The following is a 17,968-nucleotide window of genomic DNA, read 5'->3' on the forward strand; positions in this document are numbered from 1 at the left end:
CGTGGCCAGTACTATTCAATAGCATATAGCTTTATCAAATATCCAATACGTTTTAGCTTGGTTTCTGCAAAAGTATCTATTTTTTGTGGTGTTCTGGAGTAAGCATGATCTCCCTAGCAGAGGTACGCATCGTTAGGCAGAGGAGAAAGTTATTCTCTGGAAAGTGAATGTCTATTTTCAGATCCACCAAAATATGCTTTTTTCCTCATCATTTTGATTTTTCAGCTTTAAAAACCAGTGATACCATTTCTTCAAATGAAGTACTACCGTGGCTTAAGATTACTGGCAGTAGAAGTAGTGACAACATGTCATGTTTTACAGACTGAGATGTGAGCTCTAGGATTTCAGCACAGGTGTGCGAAGTAACTCGAGTAACGTAATACTCTCTGACCCTACTGTCATCAGATCCTACTGAGGTCGACACACCTGGGTTTTCATCCCAGTTCTGTCATAGCTTCTCGTACAACCTTGGACAAGTTGATCACCCTCTCTGAACTGTAGAGTTCTCTTGTGAAATACAGACCAGATGTAGCCAAGGTCATTTAAGCTTAGCATGCTCAGCCCTCCAATCTACCTCACTTAGAATATGCTTAATTAACAATGGCTGTAGAAATCCTTCAGTCTCTTTAAACGTATGATGAAGGATATGGGGATAGTTCCAAGGAGCTAAGAATTTATTCTTAACTATGAAACAGCGGGTACAAACATTTGCAAAATTTAATAGCAATCCACTGAAAAACAGCACGACCTGATCACCAGAGAAAGCAGAAATAAAGATAAAAAAGCTCGGAACAACATTGCCCTTGAGCAACGGGAGAACAGGGGTCCAGTACTCTAATGCTTATATTCATTTAACAGATGTTTACTGAGCACTGACTGTGCACTAGGCACAGTGCCAGGTCTTCTGTATAACGAAGTTCCTTATTATACAAACTGATTCACTTAACGACACCACAGTTTGGGAATTTTACCCATTTGGCAGGTAGGGTAAATACAAAGTCTTGCTGCACTCAAAGTAAAGGTCTTTAATGAGAAGTTTCATCTGCTTTTAACTACCTCCTAACAAGTGGGAAGGAAGAGAGAAACAGCTCCATGTATCTGCCCAGGCTTATTTTTCCTCTGAGTAACCAGACTGTGGAAGGCCATCCTGGACCACGTAGGGAAAGAGCTAGTCACCGAACTGTGAACTGCAGTCATCCCGGAACTGAGGGCCTGGGGCACCTTCTAGAAGAATGAACTTTCTGCCTGAGTATTTCTTTGAGGGAGAAGAGAAAGGAAATGTCACAGCAATCGTCTGGGTGGTGGACAGTGTAGGGAAAGCTGGCTGTGGCCAGAGTCCCAACTAGTGGATTAGACAGAGATGAATCCCTGTCACTTCAAGGTGAGCCTCGTAACGGGATAATTGGAAGCAGGAGAAGAAATCCAGAGAAGGGTCTGGAAACACATAAATGAGCATGGCTTGCTTTTCAGGAATGTTTGGGACCCACATTCCCAGTTTCTCTAATCCAAATTCTACCAATCCACATAATGAAAAAAATGTCACTGTGAATTTGTCTCTGATGATATTCACCCTTCCCCTCACTTCTAATTAATTTATTTTACTCTATGTAAGTCTAACTTCTGTCAGCTTTCACCTGTACACCAGCCTTCTTAGAACGTAAGACCACCATCTTTGACGGAACTTTCTCAGCCTGGGAGGGTCTGAAATATGAACGCACATATCCTTAAAAGTAGAATTTGCTAAGCAAAATACATGGCACAAGTCAATTTCAAAACAGACCAGTCTTGCTCCCAAAATAAAGCTTATAGAAAAATTAAAGTCACTGACAACTTGTTGAAATTCCCTATCATGAATGCGCTTAGGAAAGGGACATGTCAAAACAGGGACTCAGCACTATTCCAGAGCAGGAAGTCCTAGTTAGAACCCAAAACTGTCAAGCCAGCTACCAGACTCCAGGTAGCAATGGCTTGTCATCCTCATAGCCTAGTTTGGGGCAGCCTAGACTATTGAAGCTATTTGATGTTGCATGGAGGGTGGTGTCTTGAGCAGAAGGTAGAGTTCAGATTAAAAGCACCCTGGGTCGTGTGAATATTTTTTAGTAAGATTCTTGAAAACAGCTCGTCTCATGACAACTCAGCTGGGCTATGGTGATTACTCTTTCTGGAAATTGCACCTGTTGATTCAGTAATTTTATAGAGATTAATTTATTTTCAATTTTTATGTTACCTCCTGATAGACTTGCTTATATTTACCAGAAATGAATTAGAAACCAATGATTTACACCTGCACAAAACCTACCCCAAGGGACAGGGTCTTCTCACCAATTGAAAGGAAGAAGACATGATTTTAAAATTCTTTGTGGCATTGCTGTGGTATAATTCTTCTAAGATTCTCTAAAAAAAGAGTTGTATCCTTTTTATGGGAATAAAATGCCACCATCACTGTAGTCAGATAATGTTACCCACCAACCGCATATTAAATGTGAAAAAAATAAAACAATTAGGAAAATATGTATCATTGCTTGCTTTACTTTCATTTTTTTCACATTTTTGTTCCACTTACCTGAAAACTATTTACCACATGCTATATAAGCCATGTCTCATTTACTAAGTTGCCTCTCTAAAGTAACTTTTTAAATTTCATTCAGGAAAACTATAAAAATGTCAGAATGTCACCCTTGGGATACTAATATCTTGAAATGACATTAACCTTTAAAAAATACCTGTATATATTAAGGAAGAATGTAAACAAAAAAAAGGGCAAGAATCTTCTATTTTGTTAGTCTAGGGGAAAAATAGCTCAAATTTTTTAATATACTAGTTTTTTAAAGAATATAGGGCCTCCCTGGTGGCGCAAGTGGTTGGGAGTCCGCCTGCCGATGCAGGGGATACGGGTTCGTGCCCCGGTCTGGGAGGATCCCATATGCCGCGGAGCGGCTGGGCCCGTGAGCCATGGCCGCTGGGCCTGCGCGTCCGGAGCCTGTGCTCCGCAACGGGAGAGGCCACAACAGTGAGAGGCCCACATACCGCAAAAAGAAAAAAAAAAAAAAAAAGAATATAAAAAATAAATGATACAAGTAATTGTTAATAAATATTTCCATAAATAAGTTATCTTCTACTTCCTCTACTAAGGCCTTTTGTACCACTGGTCCCCCCAGCTGGGTATAAGTTCTTCCTTTTTTGAACTGCCATCACATTTCTTTCTTTTCTTATATGACACTATTTCATAGTTTGTATTACAAATGGTATGTTCTCTAGTAGTTAGGGGCAGTATCTTTTTACTTCCTCACAGTGACTATCACTGTCTTATATTCATTTCTTCTTTTTGTTCATTCTTTCATCAAATGTTTATTAAAGCAGGGATTAGTAAACCAGAAAAATAAGGTTGCTGCTTCCATGCAATTTTCCTCTTTAAATATGATTCTTGACTCAGATTTTCATCACAGCTTATACCCTGGAGTTTTATACAGATTCATGTAATAAGCCAACTTGATTGACTTATTTGTTTTCCCATATTAACTTGTTATCGAGTTATAATTTACCTACAATAAGATAAATATTTATAGACCGTTAATTTCACACCTTTGAGGTTTGAAATTACTCATGTAACCACCACCTAAACAAGATATAGAACATTTCTATCACCTCATAAAGTTCGCTTGTGACTCTTTCCAGTCAAATTCTCCACCGCCAAACAACTCCTTCCTGAACTCGATCACCATCGAATCTATTTAACTTGTTCTTAGACTTCTAAAGATGCAATGAGACATTGTATATTATTTTGTGTCTGGCTTCCTTCTCTCAACAAACTTTTGACATTTATTTGTATTGTTGTGTGGTTTAGTGCTTTGTTTCTTTTCACTGAATACTGTCCCATTATTGTCCAGTAACATTGAATATTATTCCATTGTATGAATATACCACAATTTGTTAATCCTCTCTCTTACTGACCATCTTGTGGATTGTTCCCAGTTTTCATTATCATGAGCGAGACTGTGAAAAACAATCTCATACAAGTCTTTTTTGGACACATATTTCCATTTCTCTTGGTTAATTAATTGGGGGGGAATCACTAGGTAATAAGTTGGATGTGTGTTTAACTTTGTAGGAAACTCCCAAACGTTGTTATTTTACATTCCCACCAACCACTTGTGAGAGTTCCAGTTGCTTCTTCAACATTTGATGTCAGTCTCTTCTATTTCAGCCATTCAGATGGGAGTGTAGTTCCAGTTGTTTCCCATCCTAGTCAGTATTTGGTATTTCAAGATTTTAACTTTAGTGATACTAGCAGGTGTGTTGTTCTATCTTGTTTTTTTTTTTTTTTTTCTTTTTTTGCGGTATGCGGGCCTCTCACTGTTGTGGCCTCTCCCGTTGCGGAGCACAGGCTCCGGATGCGCAGGCCCAGCGGCCATGGCTCACGGGCCCAGCCGCTCCGCGGCATATGGGATCCTCCCAGACCGGGGCACGAACCCATATCCCCTGCATCGGCAGGCGGACTCTCAACCACTGCGCCACCAGGGAGGCCCTATCTTGTTTTTTTATTTGCATTGACATGAGTAATAAAGTTGAACATCTTTCCATGTGCCCATTGGCCACTGTCTATCTAATTTTCTAAAGTGTCTGTTCAAGGCTTTTGCTCTTTTCAAAACTGGATTTTAGGTCTTATTTTTGTTTTGTAGGTGTTCTCTATATTTTCTTGGTATAAGTTGTTAAATATAAGTATTGCAAATTCTTTCCCTTTCTATGGGTTGCCTCTATACTTTCTTAATGGAGTCCTTTGTGGAGAAGAAATTTTTAATTTTGGAAAACTCTGATTTCACACTGTTTTCTTCAAAGGTTTGTGCTTTACTAAGTCCTCCCTAAGAAAAAGTTGCTTACCTCAAGAACATAATGATAGGCTTCTATGTTTTCTTCTAAAAGCTCTATGGGTCTCACTTTTACATTTAGGTATTTGATTCACCTCAAATTGACTTTTCTACATGGAGTGAAGTAGGAATAGAGGATTTTGAAAATCTATATAGATACTAAAGTTGTTGCAGCACAATCTGTTCAAAAACAAACTTCATTTCCCCCATTGAGTTGATTTGGCATCTTAGTCAAAAATCATTTTCAAACCTGAAATCTGATCAAGTCTCTGTATACACCTAATTTTCAGCAAACAAAGAGAGGAGCAGAATATATTGACCACCATAAATGTGCAACAGTGAATCCAGCCTGTGGGCAACTCAACCCTACAGGTCTGGTTCAACAACTGAAACTCAATTAATGCAATCCATCACATCAACAGTCTAAAAAAGGAAAATCAAATGAGGATATCAGTAGACACAGAAAAAGCTTTTGACAAAATCCAACACCCAATTATTATAAAAACTTTCAGTAAACTGGGACTAGAGGGGACCTTGCTCAGTTTAATAAGAACATCTACAAAAAATCTACAGCTAACATCACACTTACTTGAGAGTGAGAAACTAGAAGCTTCCCCAGTAAGATCAGGTACAAGACAAGGATGTTGCCCTTTACACTTCTTTTCAGTATTATACTGAAGTAGTATAGTACCTAATGCAGTAAGAAAAGGAAATTAAAAGTACATAGATTGGGAAGGAAAAAATAAAACTGTCTTTGTTCTCTGATGACATGATCATCAATGCAGAAAATTTGGGAGAACTGACCAAAAAACTCCTGAAATGAGTAAGTAATTAGCAAAGCTGCAAGATACAAGTTAATACAGAAAAGTCAATTGAATTCCCATATACCAGCAATGAAACAGTGGAATCTGAAATTAAAGCCACAGTACCATTTACATTAACATCTAATAAAGAAAATCAAAGAAGAAGTAAATAAATGGAAAAATAGTCCATGTTCACAGATAGGAAGACTCAAATTGTAAAGATTCTAGTTCTTCCCAAACTGATGTAGAGATTCTATGCTTTCCCATTCAGAATGCCAGTGATTTGTTTCATAGAAATGACAAACTGATCCCAAAGTTTATGCGAAGAGGCAAAGACTCAGAATAGATAACACAATATTGAAGGAAAAGAACGAGATTGAAGGATGACATTCTCCAACTTCAAGACTTACAAGACTTACTATAAAGCCACAGTAATCAACACAGTTTGGTACTGGCAAAATAGGCAAATAGGTAAATGGAACAAAATAGAGAGCCCAGAAATAGATCTTTGACAAAGGAGCAAAGGCAACACAATGGAGCAAGGATAGTCTTTTCAGCAAATGGTGCTGGAACAACTGGACATCCATATGCACACACATACAAAAAAAAGTTTAACTAGACACAGACTCTACACCCTTCATGAAAGTGAACTCAAAATGGATCACAGACCTAAATGCAAAACATAACACTTATAAAACTCCTAGAAGATAGCATAGGAGAAAACCTATGGGTCTGGCGATGACTTTTTCGATACAACACCAAAGCCATGGTCCATGAGAGAAATAATTGATAAGCTGGACTTCATTAAAATGAAAAACTTCTGCTCTATGAAAGACAATGGCAAGAGAATGAGAAGTCGAGCTATAGACTGGGAGAATATATTTGCACAAGATAATCCAAAAAGGACTCTCATTTAAAATATAAAAGGAACTCAAACTCAACAAAAGGAAACAGCCTGATTAAAAATGAGCCAATAGTCTTAGCAGACACCTCACCAAGGAAGATATACAGATGGAAAGTAAGCATATGAAAAGATGATCCATGTTATATGTCATGCAAAGTAAAACAACAGGATTCCACTCACTGGAATGGCCAAAATCCAGAACACTGACAACAGCAAATGCTGGTGAGAATGTGGAGCAACAGGAACCCTCATTCATTGCTGGGGAATGCAAAATGATACAGCCACTTTGGAAGACAGGTTGGTGGTTTCTTAAAATAGTAAGCATACTCTTACCATACAGTCCAGCATTCATGCTTCTTGATATTTACCCAAAAGAACTGGAAATTTACATCCACACAAAAACCTGCACACAGCTATTAATAGCAGCTCTATTCATAATTGCCAAAACGTGGAAGCAACCTAGTGAATGCATAAATAAACTGTGGTATATCCACACAGTATTATTCCAGGCTAAAAATAAATGAGTTATCAAGCCATAAAAACAGATGGAAGAACCTCAAATGCATATTACCAAGAGAAAGAAGCCAGTCTGAAAATATTATGTACTTATGATTCCAACTATATGACATTCTGAAAAAGGCAAAACTAGAGAGACAGTAAAAAGATCAGTGGTTGCCAGAGGTTGGTCAAGGGGAAGATGAACAGGCAGAGCACAGAGGATCTTTAGGACAGTGAAAATACTCTGTATGATACCATAATGATGGATATATATCTTTATACATTTGTCCAAACCCATAGAATGTACAACACCATGAATGAACCCTAAAGTAAACTATGGGCTTTGAGTGATTACAATGTATCAATGTAGGTTAATCTGTTGTAACAGATGTAACATTTTGGTGGATGATGTTGATAATGGGGGAGAGGATGTGCATGTGTAGGGGCAGCGGGTTTATGGGAAATCTCTGCACCTTCCCTTCAGTTTTGCTGTGAAGCTAAAACTATTCAAAAGAGTAAAATCATAATTTAAAAATTAACTGTATTAATTATATAACACTTGCACGTTAGAATATGTCTTCAAATCTTTGTGAAAATTCAAGTTATCTAAAATGCCAGAAGTTGATCTTACCAGATTTTAGAACAGAATTTTTTTGTTTTCTGTTTTGTATACTTTTGGAATCTCTTAAATAAACTAAAACAATAGTATCATGTTATTCATTATTAATATTATTATTAATATTATAAAATTTAGAAAGAAATATTCCACTTACTGTTGCTTCTAAGTTTTTAGGTTATAGAGACAACCATTTTCACTTCATGTTTTTTAGCTTCTAGAGGGGATGAGGGCATTGGTTCTGAGGCCAAACCAACCTTGCTGGAGTACTAGCTATGCAATCATGGGCAGAAAACTTAACTACCATATTGTCTGTTTCCTAATGTGTAAAATAGAACTAAGAATCTTTTTAGCAAGTCACTGGCTTGTAAACAGAATTTAATGTGTTTAAAGAAACCATAAATCCTAGTACATAGTAAACTTACAATTAATGCTGTGATTTTTCTACTATTACTACTAATTATTACTATTATAACTAATATATTGACCTGCAAGCAAGAAATTGAAGTTGTGAGCTAAAAGGAAACATTTCTTCATTTGAATTTTAAACACTTTTATCTTGTTCATCCAAAATCCATTAAGATACCACAAAATTAGAAACTATTTTTTTAGAAGTTTTTTTTGTCAGCAGCAATATTCTGCAAACTAGCTGAGAAAAATTAAGTATTTTTAAATCTGAGAACACCTAACCTCATTTCGTAAAAAAATTAAGTCATTAACTCTGGCTTGCCTATGGCCCAAAAGGCAACAAATGGGCTTTGAAGAGCACTTACCATTCTGAAATGACTGAAATTGTTCATTCTAAAAAAGATCGAGGGGCCTCCCTGGTGGCGCAAGTGGTTGAGAGTCCGCCTGCCGATGCAGGGGATACGGGTTCGTGCCCCGGTCTGGGAGGATCCCATATGCCGCGGAGCGGCTGGGCCCGTGAGCCATGGCCGCTGAGCCTGCGCGTCCGGAGCCTGCGCGTCCGGAGCCTGTGCTCCGCAACGGGGGAGGCCACAGCAGTGAGAGGCCCGCATACTGAAAAAAAAAAAAAAAAAAAAAAAAAAAGATCGAAAAAGGTATGAAGTGTTTTTCCATAAAAAGAAAGATACCTATACTTCCTTAGCATTGCTTGAATGTCTCCGATATTTGCTTGACGGGCATCCAAGATCATGAAGTGCCCTCAATAAGTTAGTTGGCTCTAAAATGAAACTTTTTTTTTTTTTTTTTTTTTTTTTGTGGTACGTGGGCCTCTCACTGTTGTGGCCTCTCCCACTGCGGAGCACAGGCTCCGGACGCGCAGGCTCAGCAGCCATGGCTCACGGGCCTAGCCACTCCGCAGCATGTGGGATCTTCCCGGACCAGGGCACGAACCCGTGTCCCCTGCATCGGCAGGCGGACTCTCAACCACTGCGCCACCAGGGAAGCCCTAAAATGAAACTAATTTAACAACAAGTTTTGGCCATGAGATTGAAATGTGATGTTTTTATCACGTAGAATCCACATCTTGAGTAATCAGGCTGCTTCAGTCATTTGTGGAAGACACAGCATAATAAATATCAGATGTGATTCTACCCTGAGAATCCATCATTTCCATGATGCCCTGATGACCAAGCCTCTATTACAGTTTTCTCACACTTGACTGGTTCGCTCTCAGATATCATCAGCTGAGAAACCCTCTAAACTTAGCCGCACAGCTTCATTCTCCAAGCCATTTGACTTTAATATAAAAGCAAACAGAAGTAATTATGATGGCTGTCTTTCAAGGGGTGGGAGTTAGTTCCCAGCATATACAATTTTAAGGCAACAAATTGAAATCAGCAGGAAAGAAACTTTTACAGTTCAGCTTATCTTTATGGAGTTATTTTTACAATTTTTAGGGTTTTTTTAAATCTCTGTATGTGCTATAAAAACACAACATTTGGGGCTTCCCTGGTGGCGCAGTGGTTGAGAATCTGCCTGCCAATGCAGGGGACACGGGTTCGAGCCCTGGTCTGGGAAGATCCCACATGCCGCGGAGCAACTAGGCCCGTGTGCCACAACTACTGAGCCTGCGCGTCTGGAGCCTGTGCTCCGCAACAAGAGAGGCCGCGATGGTGAGGGGCCCGCGCACCGCTATGAAGAGTGGCCCCTGCTCGCTGCAACTGGAGAAAAGCCCTCGCACAGAAACGAAGACCCAACACAGCCAAAAATAAATAAATAAACAAATGTGGGTTTAAAGAAAAAAAATAAGAAACTACATTAAAAAAAAACCCACAACATTTGGAACCATTCAATTTGGCTTCCTTTTTCTATTGCATTGAAACAGTAAATGAAATCTAAAGCCACTAATCCATGAATTTCCCTAATTTCAAATTATGTTAATATTTTTCTTTAGGTACACTACCTACCAAATGGCTTCTCATTAAATGGGGTTTTAAAATATATTCTATATTACAATTACATTCTACTCTTCCCCGTTATATTTTCAAATTGCTTATAACAAAGAAGTTACATTATGTCAACATTTATTTTGCCTCTGTTTAGTTCCTCTTTTCAGAAATCACTTATGCTTCAGAAATTACCCATTATGGTTCTGGGAAAGATATTAAGTGCCATTATTGAACATGATTCATCCCATGCACTCTGCCTGTATACAAGTCCAGTAGATCTAGCTTAACACAAAAAGCTTTGTTACTTTATTTTGTCAGAATTCATAATTTTGTAAAAAAAAGTTCACATGAATATCTTCTTTACTCCAGACTTTTTTCTATTTTGGCATCATAATAGTTTCACAATGCTAGATTTTTAAAATTCATTTATGAAAATGGCCTCTGAAAGACATGGGGTATCTTTTTTACAGTGACCTGTTATATAATCTGGCCTCTCAGACTCAACCTCTGAATAGTTCAGTCATTCTGGCCAGCTTAGAAATGTCATTACTAATATCTTGATGTTTGTATTTTAAGAAATATGACTTTTTCCCTACACTACACTCTTTCCAAACAACATAATAAATGACTCTGAAACATTTATTTTAATGATTTTGTTGCTACAACTAACATACCTTTGGAATTTTTCTCATTGGGCAAAATATATTTACATCCTTGGGTTGGAAAGAATCCATTAGAACTTGAAATACAGGGAGTATCTAGTTCTATTATACCCTCTCAACAACCCATGAAACTCCAGTCCTAAGAAGTCAAGGTGGCAGATAGCATGCAGAGGAAGAATAGGGGTTCTTGTTTAGGACTCTTCCCCTTACAAGCATTATGATCTCAGGTAAACTAAATTCTCTGTACTTTATTATCTTCATCTGTCAAATGAGAATAATTTTAGTACTTATCACATAGGGATACAAATATTAAGTGAGTTAATGTTTTTTCCTCTTAAATATTCACTTTTTTTCTCCTGTTTTCCAGGCCTTAGAATAAATAGTGTGTGGAACACAATTTGGGTTCAACTAGTATCAGTATGGTTTTTACTTAACTGTCTAAGGCTCTTGTGGTGAGCTGGATAATGGTCCCCCAAGGACGCCCATCACTTCCGCATCCCCAGAACCTTACATGACAAAGGGACTTCACAGGGGTGATTCAGTTAAGGATCTTGAGTGGTGAGACAGATGCATTACCCAGAGGGGCCCTAAAAGTAATCACAAGTGTGTCTATAAGAGGGAGGCAGGAGGGGATGTGGCTGCAGAAGAGGACAAAGGTGATGTGCCAGTGGGATCATGAGCCAAAAATGGGGACGGCCTCCAGGAGCAGGAAGAAGCAAGGAAACAGTCCGGAGGGAGCGTGACCCTGCTGACCTTTCTGCCCAGGGACGTTCATTTCAGACTCCTGCCTCCAGGACTGCAACAGGGTAATCTGTGTTGTTCTAAGCCGTTGAGTTTGTGGCCATTTGTTACAGCAGCAGTAGGAAACCAAAACAGCCATCCAACTAGATACTGAAGTTCCCAGAACTATTACCACATCTCTGACTCTCTGGCTATTATACTTTTCATCACATTTTGGGCTAATCCATAGAGAATACTGCACATTTGGGGTCACCTCTATGCTAGAGAATACTGGACTCTTGTTCAAGTACCACATAGTTGGGAATTGAATTGCCAAGAAACTGTCAAAGACAAATATTTTTTTTCATAGTTTAAGAAAGGCCACTCAAGTTTTCTCTTTTTACTTTTTCGAAACCGACATTTTTATTATTTTCGAGTTGAAAGTTCAAGCCTGAGGGGGTGCCTAGCAGCTGAGCCTCACGCAGGCAGCACACGTAGGGCCAGTGTCACCCCTAAGGCTTACTGTGCTACAGCTGGGCGAGTCAGCGTCTCCTGGCACAGGGACCAGAGAACAGCAGGAATCCATCTCCTGTCCTCCGTCCCCTTGCAAAAAGAGGTTAGCCCCAAGTTTGCTTGATCTCAAGGGAAACCACATCTTAGTGACCACTATTAGGAAAGAGAACCTACTCCTTGCTCTGTGGTGACCTACATGGGAAGGAAATCTAAGAAAGAGTGGATATACGTATATGTATAACTGATTAACTTTGCTGCACAGCAGAACCTAACACAACATTGTAAAGCAACTATACTGCAATAAAAATTAATTTTTTAAAAAAAGGAAAGAGAACCTACTCCAAACTGCACTATAACAAATATTGTTAAATTACATTGTTTACAATATTCTCTTTTTTTCAAACGATTTGTAAGGGGGCTTTAATAGTATTTTTAAAAAGAGATAGTTACGATCCCACCATCTAATTTTGCTAGTGGACCTCATTTAATAATTAGGAATGTTTTTTGCGGCAAGTAAGTTAAAAACCAACTGACAGGGCTTCCCAGGTGGCGCAGTGGTTGAGAGTCCGCCTGCCGATGCAGGGGACACGGGTTCGTGCCCCGGTTTGGGAAGATCCCACATGCCGCGGAGCGGCTGGGTCCGTGCGCCATGGCCGCTGAGCCTGCGCATCCGGAGCCTGTGCTCCGCAACGGGAGAGGCCACAGCAGTGAGAAGCCCGCGTACCACAAAAAAAAAAAAAAAAAAAAAAAAAAAAACTGACAGTGGTTTACACCAATAGTTCATTTCTTTATCATATAAAAAAGCCTCATTTGGCTCCTCTTGTTGATTTAGCTGCTCAGTGATATCACTGGGGATCCAGGGTCTTTCTATGCTTCTGTTCTATTGTGCTTAGCAAGCTTCCTTTCCATCTTCATGCTTGTAACTCTTGTTCACAAGATGACTGCTAGAGCTCCAGGAATCACATTTACTTTCAAAACACAAATCAGAAGGAAGAGACAAAGTTTCTCCACTTTTAGGCTTATTAATTTTTAATCAGTGAAGGAAATCTTTCCAAATTTCCACACAGATGTCTTCTATTTCATGGGCCAGAATTTTGACATTATGGGTAACTCTGTCTGCACTGGGAAAACCGCTGGGAAAGTAAGTAACTGGCAAAGGGGAAGGAATTGCTGTGATGAGCTTACTAGTCATTATTTATCTCCTTGCCTGAGGGAAAACCCTAACTTCCCTGAGATCAAAAGATTTCTACCCTGGCTTCTTATCACAAGGACAAAAGGGCAAATGGGCAGTTGTCAAGGCAATAAACAGAATCTGGCATATTTTAGGACAATATAATTAGAAACTGCAAGAATATTTATTCAAGCAAGTTACTATTTTAAATCTATCTTTAAGTGCATATACTTCTGATTAAAATAATGTATGGGAATTGAAGAAAATTTGGGGAAAGAAAAAAGAACTAAGAATAAAGTGAGAAATGAGAATAAAATGTTTAAAAGCATCTCCCAGAGACTATCATGTTGGTATGTAGGTATAAAGATATGTGCAGCCTTTTTGTTTAGTTCTGTTTAGTTTGATTTTTTTACTCAGTGCATCTTATCTTTAATACTTTTTAATCAGTCTTTTCCTTAACAATATGTCATGGGCATTCTCCCACATCATTAATATCCTTGTACATCATCATTTAGAATAGCTACACGATATTCTAAGCAGTAGGTCTATAGTTTAATAGATACAACCAACTCCCACTGTCAAACAGTTAGACTGTTTCCTGTTTGTGTTTTTTGGTTTGGTTTTTTATTTTGCTATTAAACACCAAATTATTTTTCTTGTGATGAGAACCTTTAACATCTACTCTCTCAGCAACTCGCCAATATACAATCCAGTATTGTTGACTATAGTCACCATGCTGTACATCACATTCCCACAACTTATTTATCTTAGAGCTGGAACCCAAAGTACCTCTTAAGCTTCCTCAGAAAGTCTTAAGCCAAGATTTTTCATACCCACAAATTGCTCTGCCACCTCACATATTAACACAGACTGCCAGCTGGTATTGGTGTTATGAGTGTCATAAATCTTCTCTAACTCTGACTTTGGTGCAGGGTATCTACCAAAGGGAGTAACTGCAAAGTTGGATAAAAATAAAGAATGGAGAAGTTTAGCAACAGGGGGAGGGTCAAAATACATTTCTGCTCAGAAAGGAAGGTGAGTCCTTACATCCTGGAAGCACTTCAGGGAAGCACTTCAAAACAAGCTCTAGGGCTTCCCCGCTGGTGCAGTGGTTGAGAGTCCACCTGCCGATGCAGGGGACACAGGTTCGTGCCCCGGTCCGGGAAGATCCCACGTGCCGCGGAGCGGCTGGGCCCGTGAGCCATGGCCGCTGAGCCTGCGCTCCGCAATGGGAGAGGCCACAACAGTGAGAGGCCCGCGTACCGCAAAAAAAAAAAAAAAAAACAAGCTATTTCATATCCTTTTACTGCCAAAATGGAGGCGTTTGGTAGAGCAATTTCTCACTCATTTAATGATTCTTATGATTAAGTGCCATCAAGAAGTCAGAACTTGGACAGCACATAAAGAGACACAGCTCCTGCACTTGCGGTTTATAATCTAAGGGAGGCATATATGCTGGTGAGACATTAATCTCATCACCGAAGAAAGTATTTTCACCTCAGAGGAGGAAAGTTCACGAGCACTTAGATGGTGGCTTTATTTCACCTGTTATGTCCTTTTGGGGAGGATGAAGGTGGGAGTATGAAGGCCACTGAAAAGATTTCATGGAAGAAATGAGTGATGAGAAGTAATGATCCAAGAAATAAGACTACTGATGAAATAATCCATGCAAAATAAAATAGACATAGCCCTTTTTAAATACACATAGCCACATGCAAAATAGGCAGTGCCATAATTTTGACTGAACTTGTTTCTACAGTTTAATAATCTTCTTTCAATATTCCAGGAAACCATAACACTGTTAAGATACCTCTCATACACACGGGGAGGAAAAAAGAAGAAACACAAATAGGCCACAGTATTTCCAAATAGATCTTCTCCCAAACAAATTCTGATCTAACATAAAGCACATATGTAATAATGTTTGAGAACTGTCAATTAACAAGCAATACACATTTTCCTGAAGCTTTGACCAAAGGTTCACAGGCTTAACTGAAACATTTTAGGGTACAAACATATGAATAAACTCTGAAGAAAAGTCATTAATTGTATCTATCCTTTCAAATAAGTTTTTCATTTTATTATTAAGGGAAGAGATATTATAATTTCACTTATTTGGTTTTTGAAACTGAGTTTATGTTTTGTATGTGTGTGTACTAAAAAAAAGGTTGTGTACTTTACTGTTTACTTTTCCTTCAAGATTTCTTGGATGTATTTCAAAATTTTAGATTGAAATTTGCATTATATCCACTTAAATGTCTCTCTTATCTGGGCTTTTTTTTTAGTTCTCTAACCTAGTAAAGCCCTAATCAAAGAGAATTACTTGGGGCTTCCCTGGTGACGCAGTGGTTAAGTATCCACCTGCCAATGCAGGGGACACAGATTCGATCCCTGGTCTTGGAACATCCCACATGCCGTGGAACAACTAACTAAGCCCATGAGCCACAACTACCGAAGCCCGCGTGTGAGAGCCCATGCTCCGCAACGAGAAGCCACCGCAATGAGAAGCCCGCGCACCGCAACGAAGAGTAGCCCCCGCTCACCGCAACTAGAGAAAGCCTGCACACAACCAAAAATAAATTTTAAAAAAAATTTTTAAAAACTAAAAAAAAAAAAATTACTTGTTCTATTATAATTAGTATAATAAATTATATATTTAATGGTATCCACACAGTTTAGAAAATTAGTTTTATTTTTGTCTTCTTGGATGGTCTTGCTGCCTATAAATTCTTATTGGAAGGCAGCTGAATGAAATATAAAAATTTTCAGGAGCATACTGCTAATTCTATTTGTGCTGTATGTTAAATTTTAGCCCGTTCCAACTGTTAATATTGTAAAAGGTCAGATACTCAATGCAGTGCATTTTAGTGTCTGCACTAAATGCCAGATTAGTCTCAGTGTAATTAATGAGTTTACCCTATATTTATTAAGCAGGAAAATAGGATTATTTCCCTCAGAACCCATGAACCTAGCAGAATGATAAGAAACATAAATTGTGCAGCTGCTGCCCTGACTAGAAACTAGCTATAGAGCCCAAATACATTCCTTTTTGCTGAGACCCAGAATCACAGTATAAAATCCCATTCATCAATCACTGTAGTCCCATTATCATCAACCTTAAGGATGAGTATTTTACAAGGCGGGCTAGGTAATTGAAGATTCATACCACTAGGCAGGTTATTTATTATATAACAGTATTATGCTAAGTGACAAGGTCATTCAGAAATCCGATGGCATGCAGATTGGCTTTGATGTCTCTACAAATTTCTAAAACATAAACACTATCCATTCAAGTTCATCATAGGTTCAAATGGAAAAGGGAACCAATATTGGATTCACATCAAGCTTTAGGCAGACCCGGTCAGGAGAAGCTGGTGGGTATGTATGAGCATCCTCCATCTTAGCTTCTCATCTTCAAAAAAGTGCCAAGCTACATGGTTTTATCAGCAGCTTACTGACAGTGACCACTGTCACTCCCAATCACAGCTGGTTGAAATTTAAGGGAATTTAGAAATCATGTGGGCCAGCAATTCTTAAAGTGTGGTCCCCAAGTCAGCAGGATCAGCATTATCAGGGAACTTGTTAGAAATGCAAATTCCAGACCTACTGAAAATCAGAAATTCTAGGGGTGGAGCCCAGGAGTCCGTGTTTAGGAAACCCTGTGGGTGATTCTGATGAACGCTTAAATGCCAAGCAACTCTGCCCCATTTTGTTCCATTTTATGAGTGACAACACAGCAAAGTCAGAAGGAACCTCAGGTCTCCTGACTTCCCTAAGAATATCCTACACCGTTCATACCGATGATTGCCTTTTTTTTAGTGGCAGAGTTGGACTTCATTTGGGGAGTTAAATGGGGGAAGGGGGACTTAGAGTTTTGTCATTAGACAGCTGATGTGCCAGAAGCCACGAAGCAGAGCCCAGAGGACACCCAGGGTGCAGTGTGAGGAAGCAAACACACCACCAGGAACTCGGCAATCTGGGTCGTAGACTTCACACGCACCGGACCGCGCCTAGCAGGGTCACACCAGCCCCCAGCTTGTTCCTCCGAGTACCAAGTGGGGATAATACCTGCCCTCTTCTCAGTGCCGTTTTCAGAATTAAAATAAGTAATTACACGTGAAACTATCTGAAGCCTGAAAGCAACATATAAACATGTTACTACTTTGAGCAAGCATGCGGCCCGCGGCCGAGAGGGTATAACCCGGAAGGGAGGCACCGCCACACAGAGCTGGGGGAGTGACAGGAGGGACCCCCAGGAGAAAGGACGGGACAGACCGTGGCCTAGAGCTGGGTGACCTTGAGAAAACCCGTAAAGGACGACGATAAAAATACGGGGCCGGCGATCAGAAACCAGTAGCAACCCGAAAGAGAAGTGGAAGAGGTAGGCTGGGTGAGGTGCTCCTGAGCTGCAGTTCAACAACCACAAGCGTGTATTTTTAAGGCTACACTGGCCCTGGGGGGGGGGGGGGATGGGAGGGGACAAAAAGTGGCGCCGTGGTAAACAAAGCAAAATCCCTTTGCGGGGACGTGGCCAGCAGGACGAGTGGCCGGACAGGGGGAGGTGAAGTGGAGGCGGGGCTGGGTTTTAGTTTCTCTTCTCTAATAATTCTTCAACCATCGCAGGCAAGTCTGAAAGTCTGAGCCCCGTTAAGAATGCAAGTGGACGTGAGCTGGCCTCCCTGTGCCTGGCGCTGCGACCAGAACGGAGATGTGCTCCCTGCAAATCACAGGCCTCGGGGCACCTGGGGAAGCCTAGCTTAGGGGGCAGGAAATAAAAGCACCAGGAGGGAGGGAGGTGAGATCTCAGGCCCCCAGGGGGAAATGACACAGAGAGAAAGCCACGCCTTAGCCCGGGGTTGAAG

The 17,968-nt window shown here is 39.8% G+C and overlaps 1 protein-coding gene across 2 annotated transcripts in view; it reads left to right on the forward strand.

Annotated features, from left to right (window-relative positions):
* The window catches only part of DOK6 (docking protein 6), a 411,999-nt gene that overhangs the window by 372,364 nt on the left and 21,667 nt on the right, over positions 1-17,968 (forward strand). Inside the window, exon 8 of one of the 2 annotated variants that reach the window (XM_060119272.1) lies at positions 15,392-15,672. The exons of the other annotated variant lie outside the window; for it this stretch is intronic. Within the exon in view, the coding sequence (XP_059975255.1) occupies positions 15,392-15,399 (8 nt within the window). The 3' untranslated portion in view covers positions 15,400-15,672. Of the gene's footprint in view, positions 1-15,391; positions 15,673-17,968 lie in introns of those variants that run through there. 2 annotated transcript variants of the gene reach the window in all.

The sequence above is a fragment of the Mesoplodon densirostris genome, chromosome 15 (assembly GCF_025265405.1).
Source record: "Mesoplodon densirostris isolate mMesDen1 chromosome 15, mMesDen1 primary haplotype, whole genome shotgun sequence".
Lineage (NCBI taxonomy): Eukaryota > Metazoa > Chordata > Mammalia > Artiodactyla > Ziphiidae > Mesoplodon > Mesoplodon densirostris.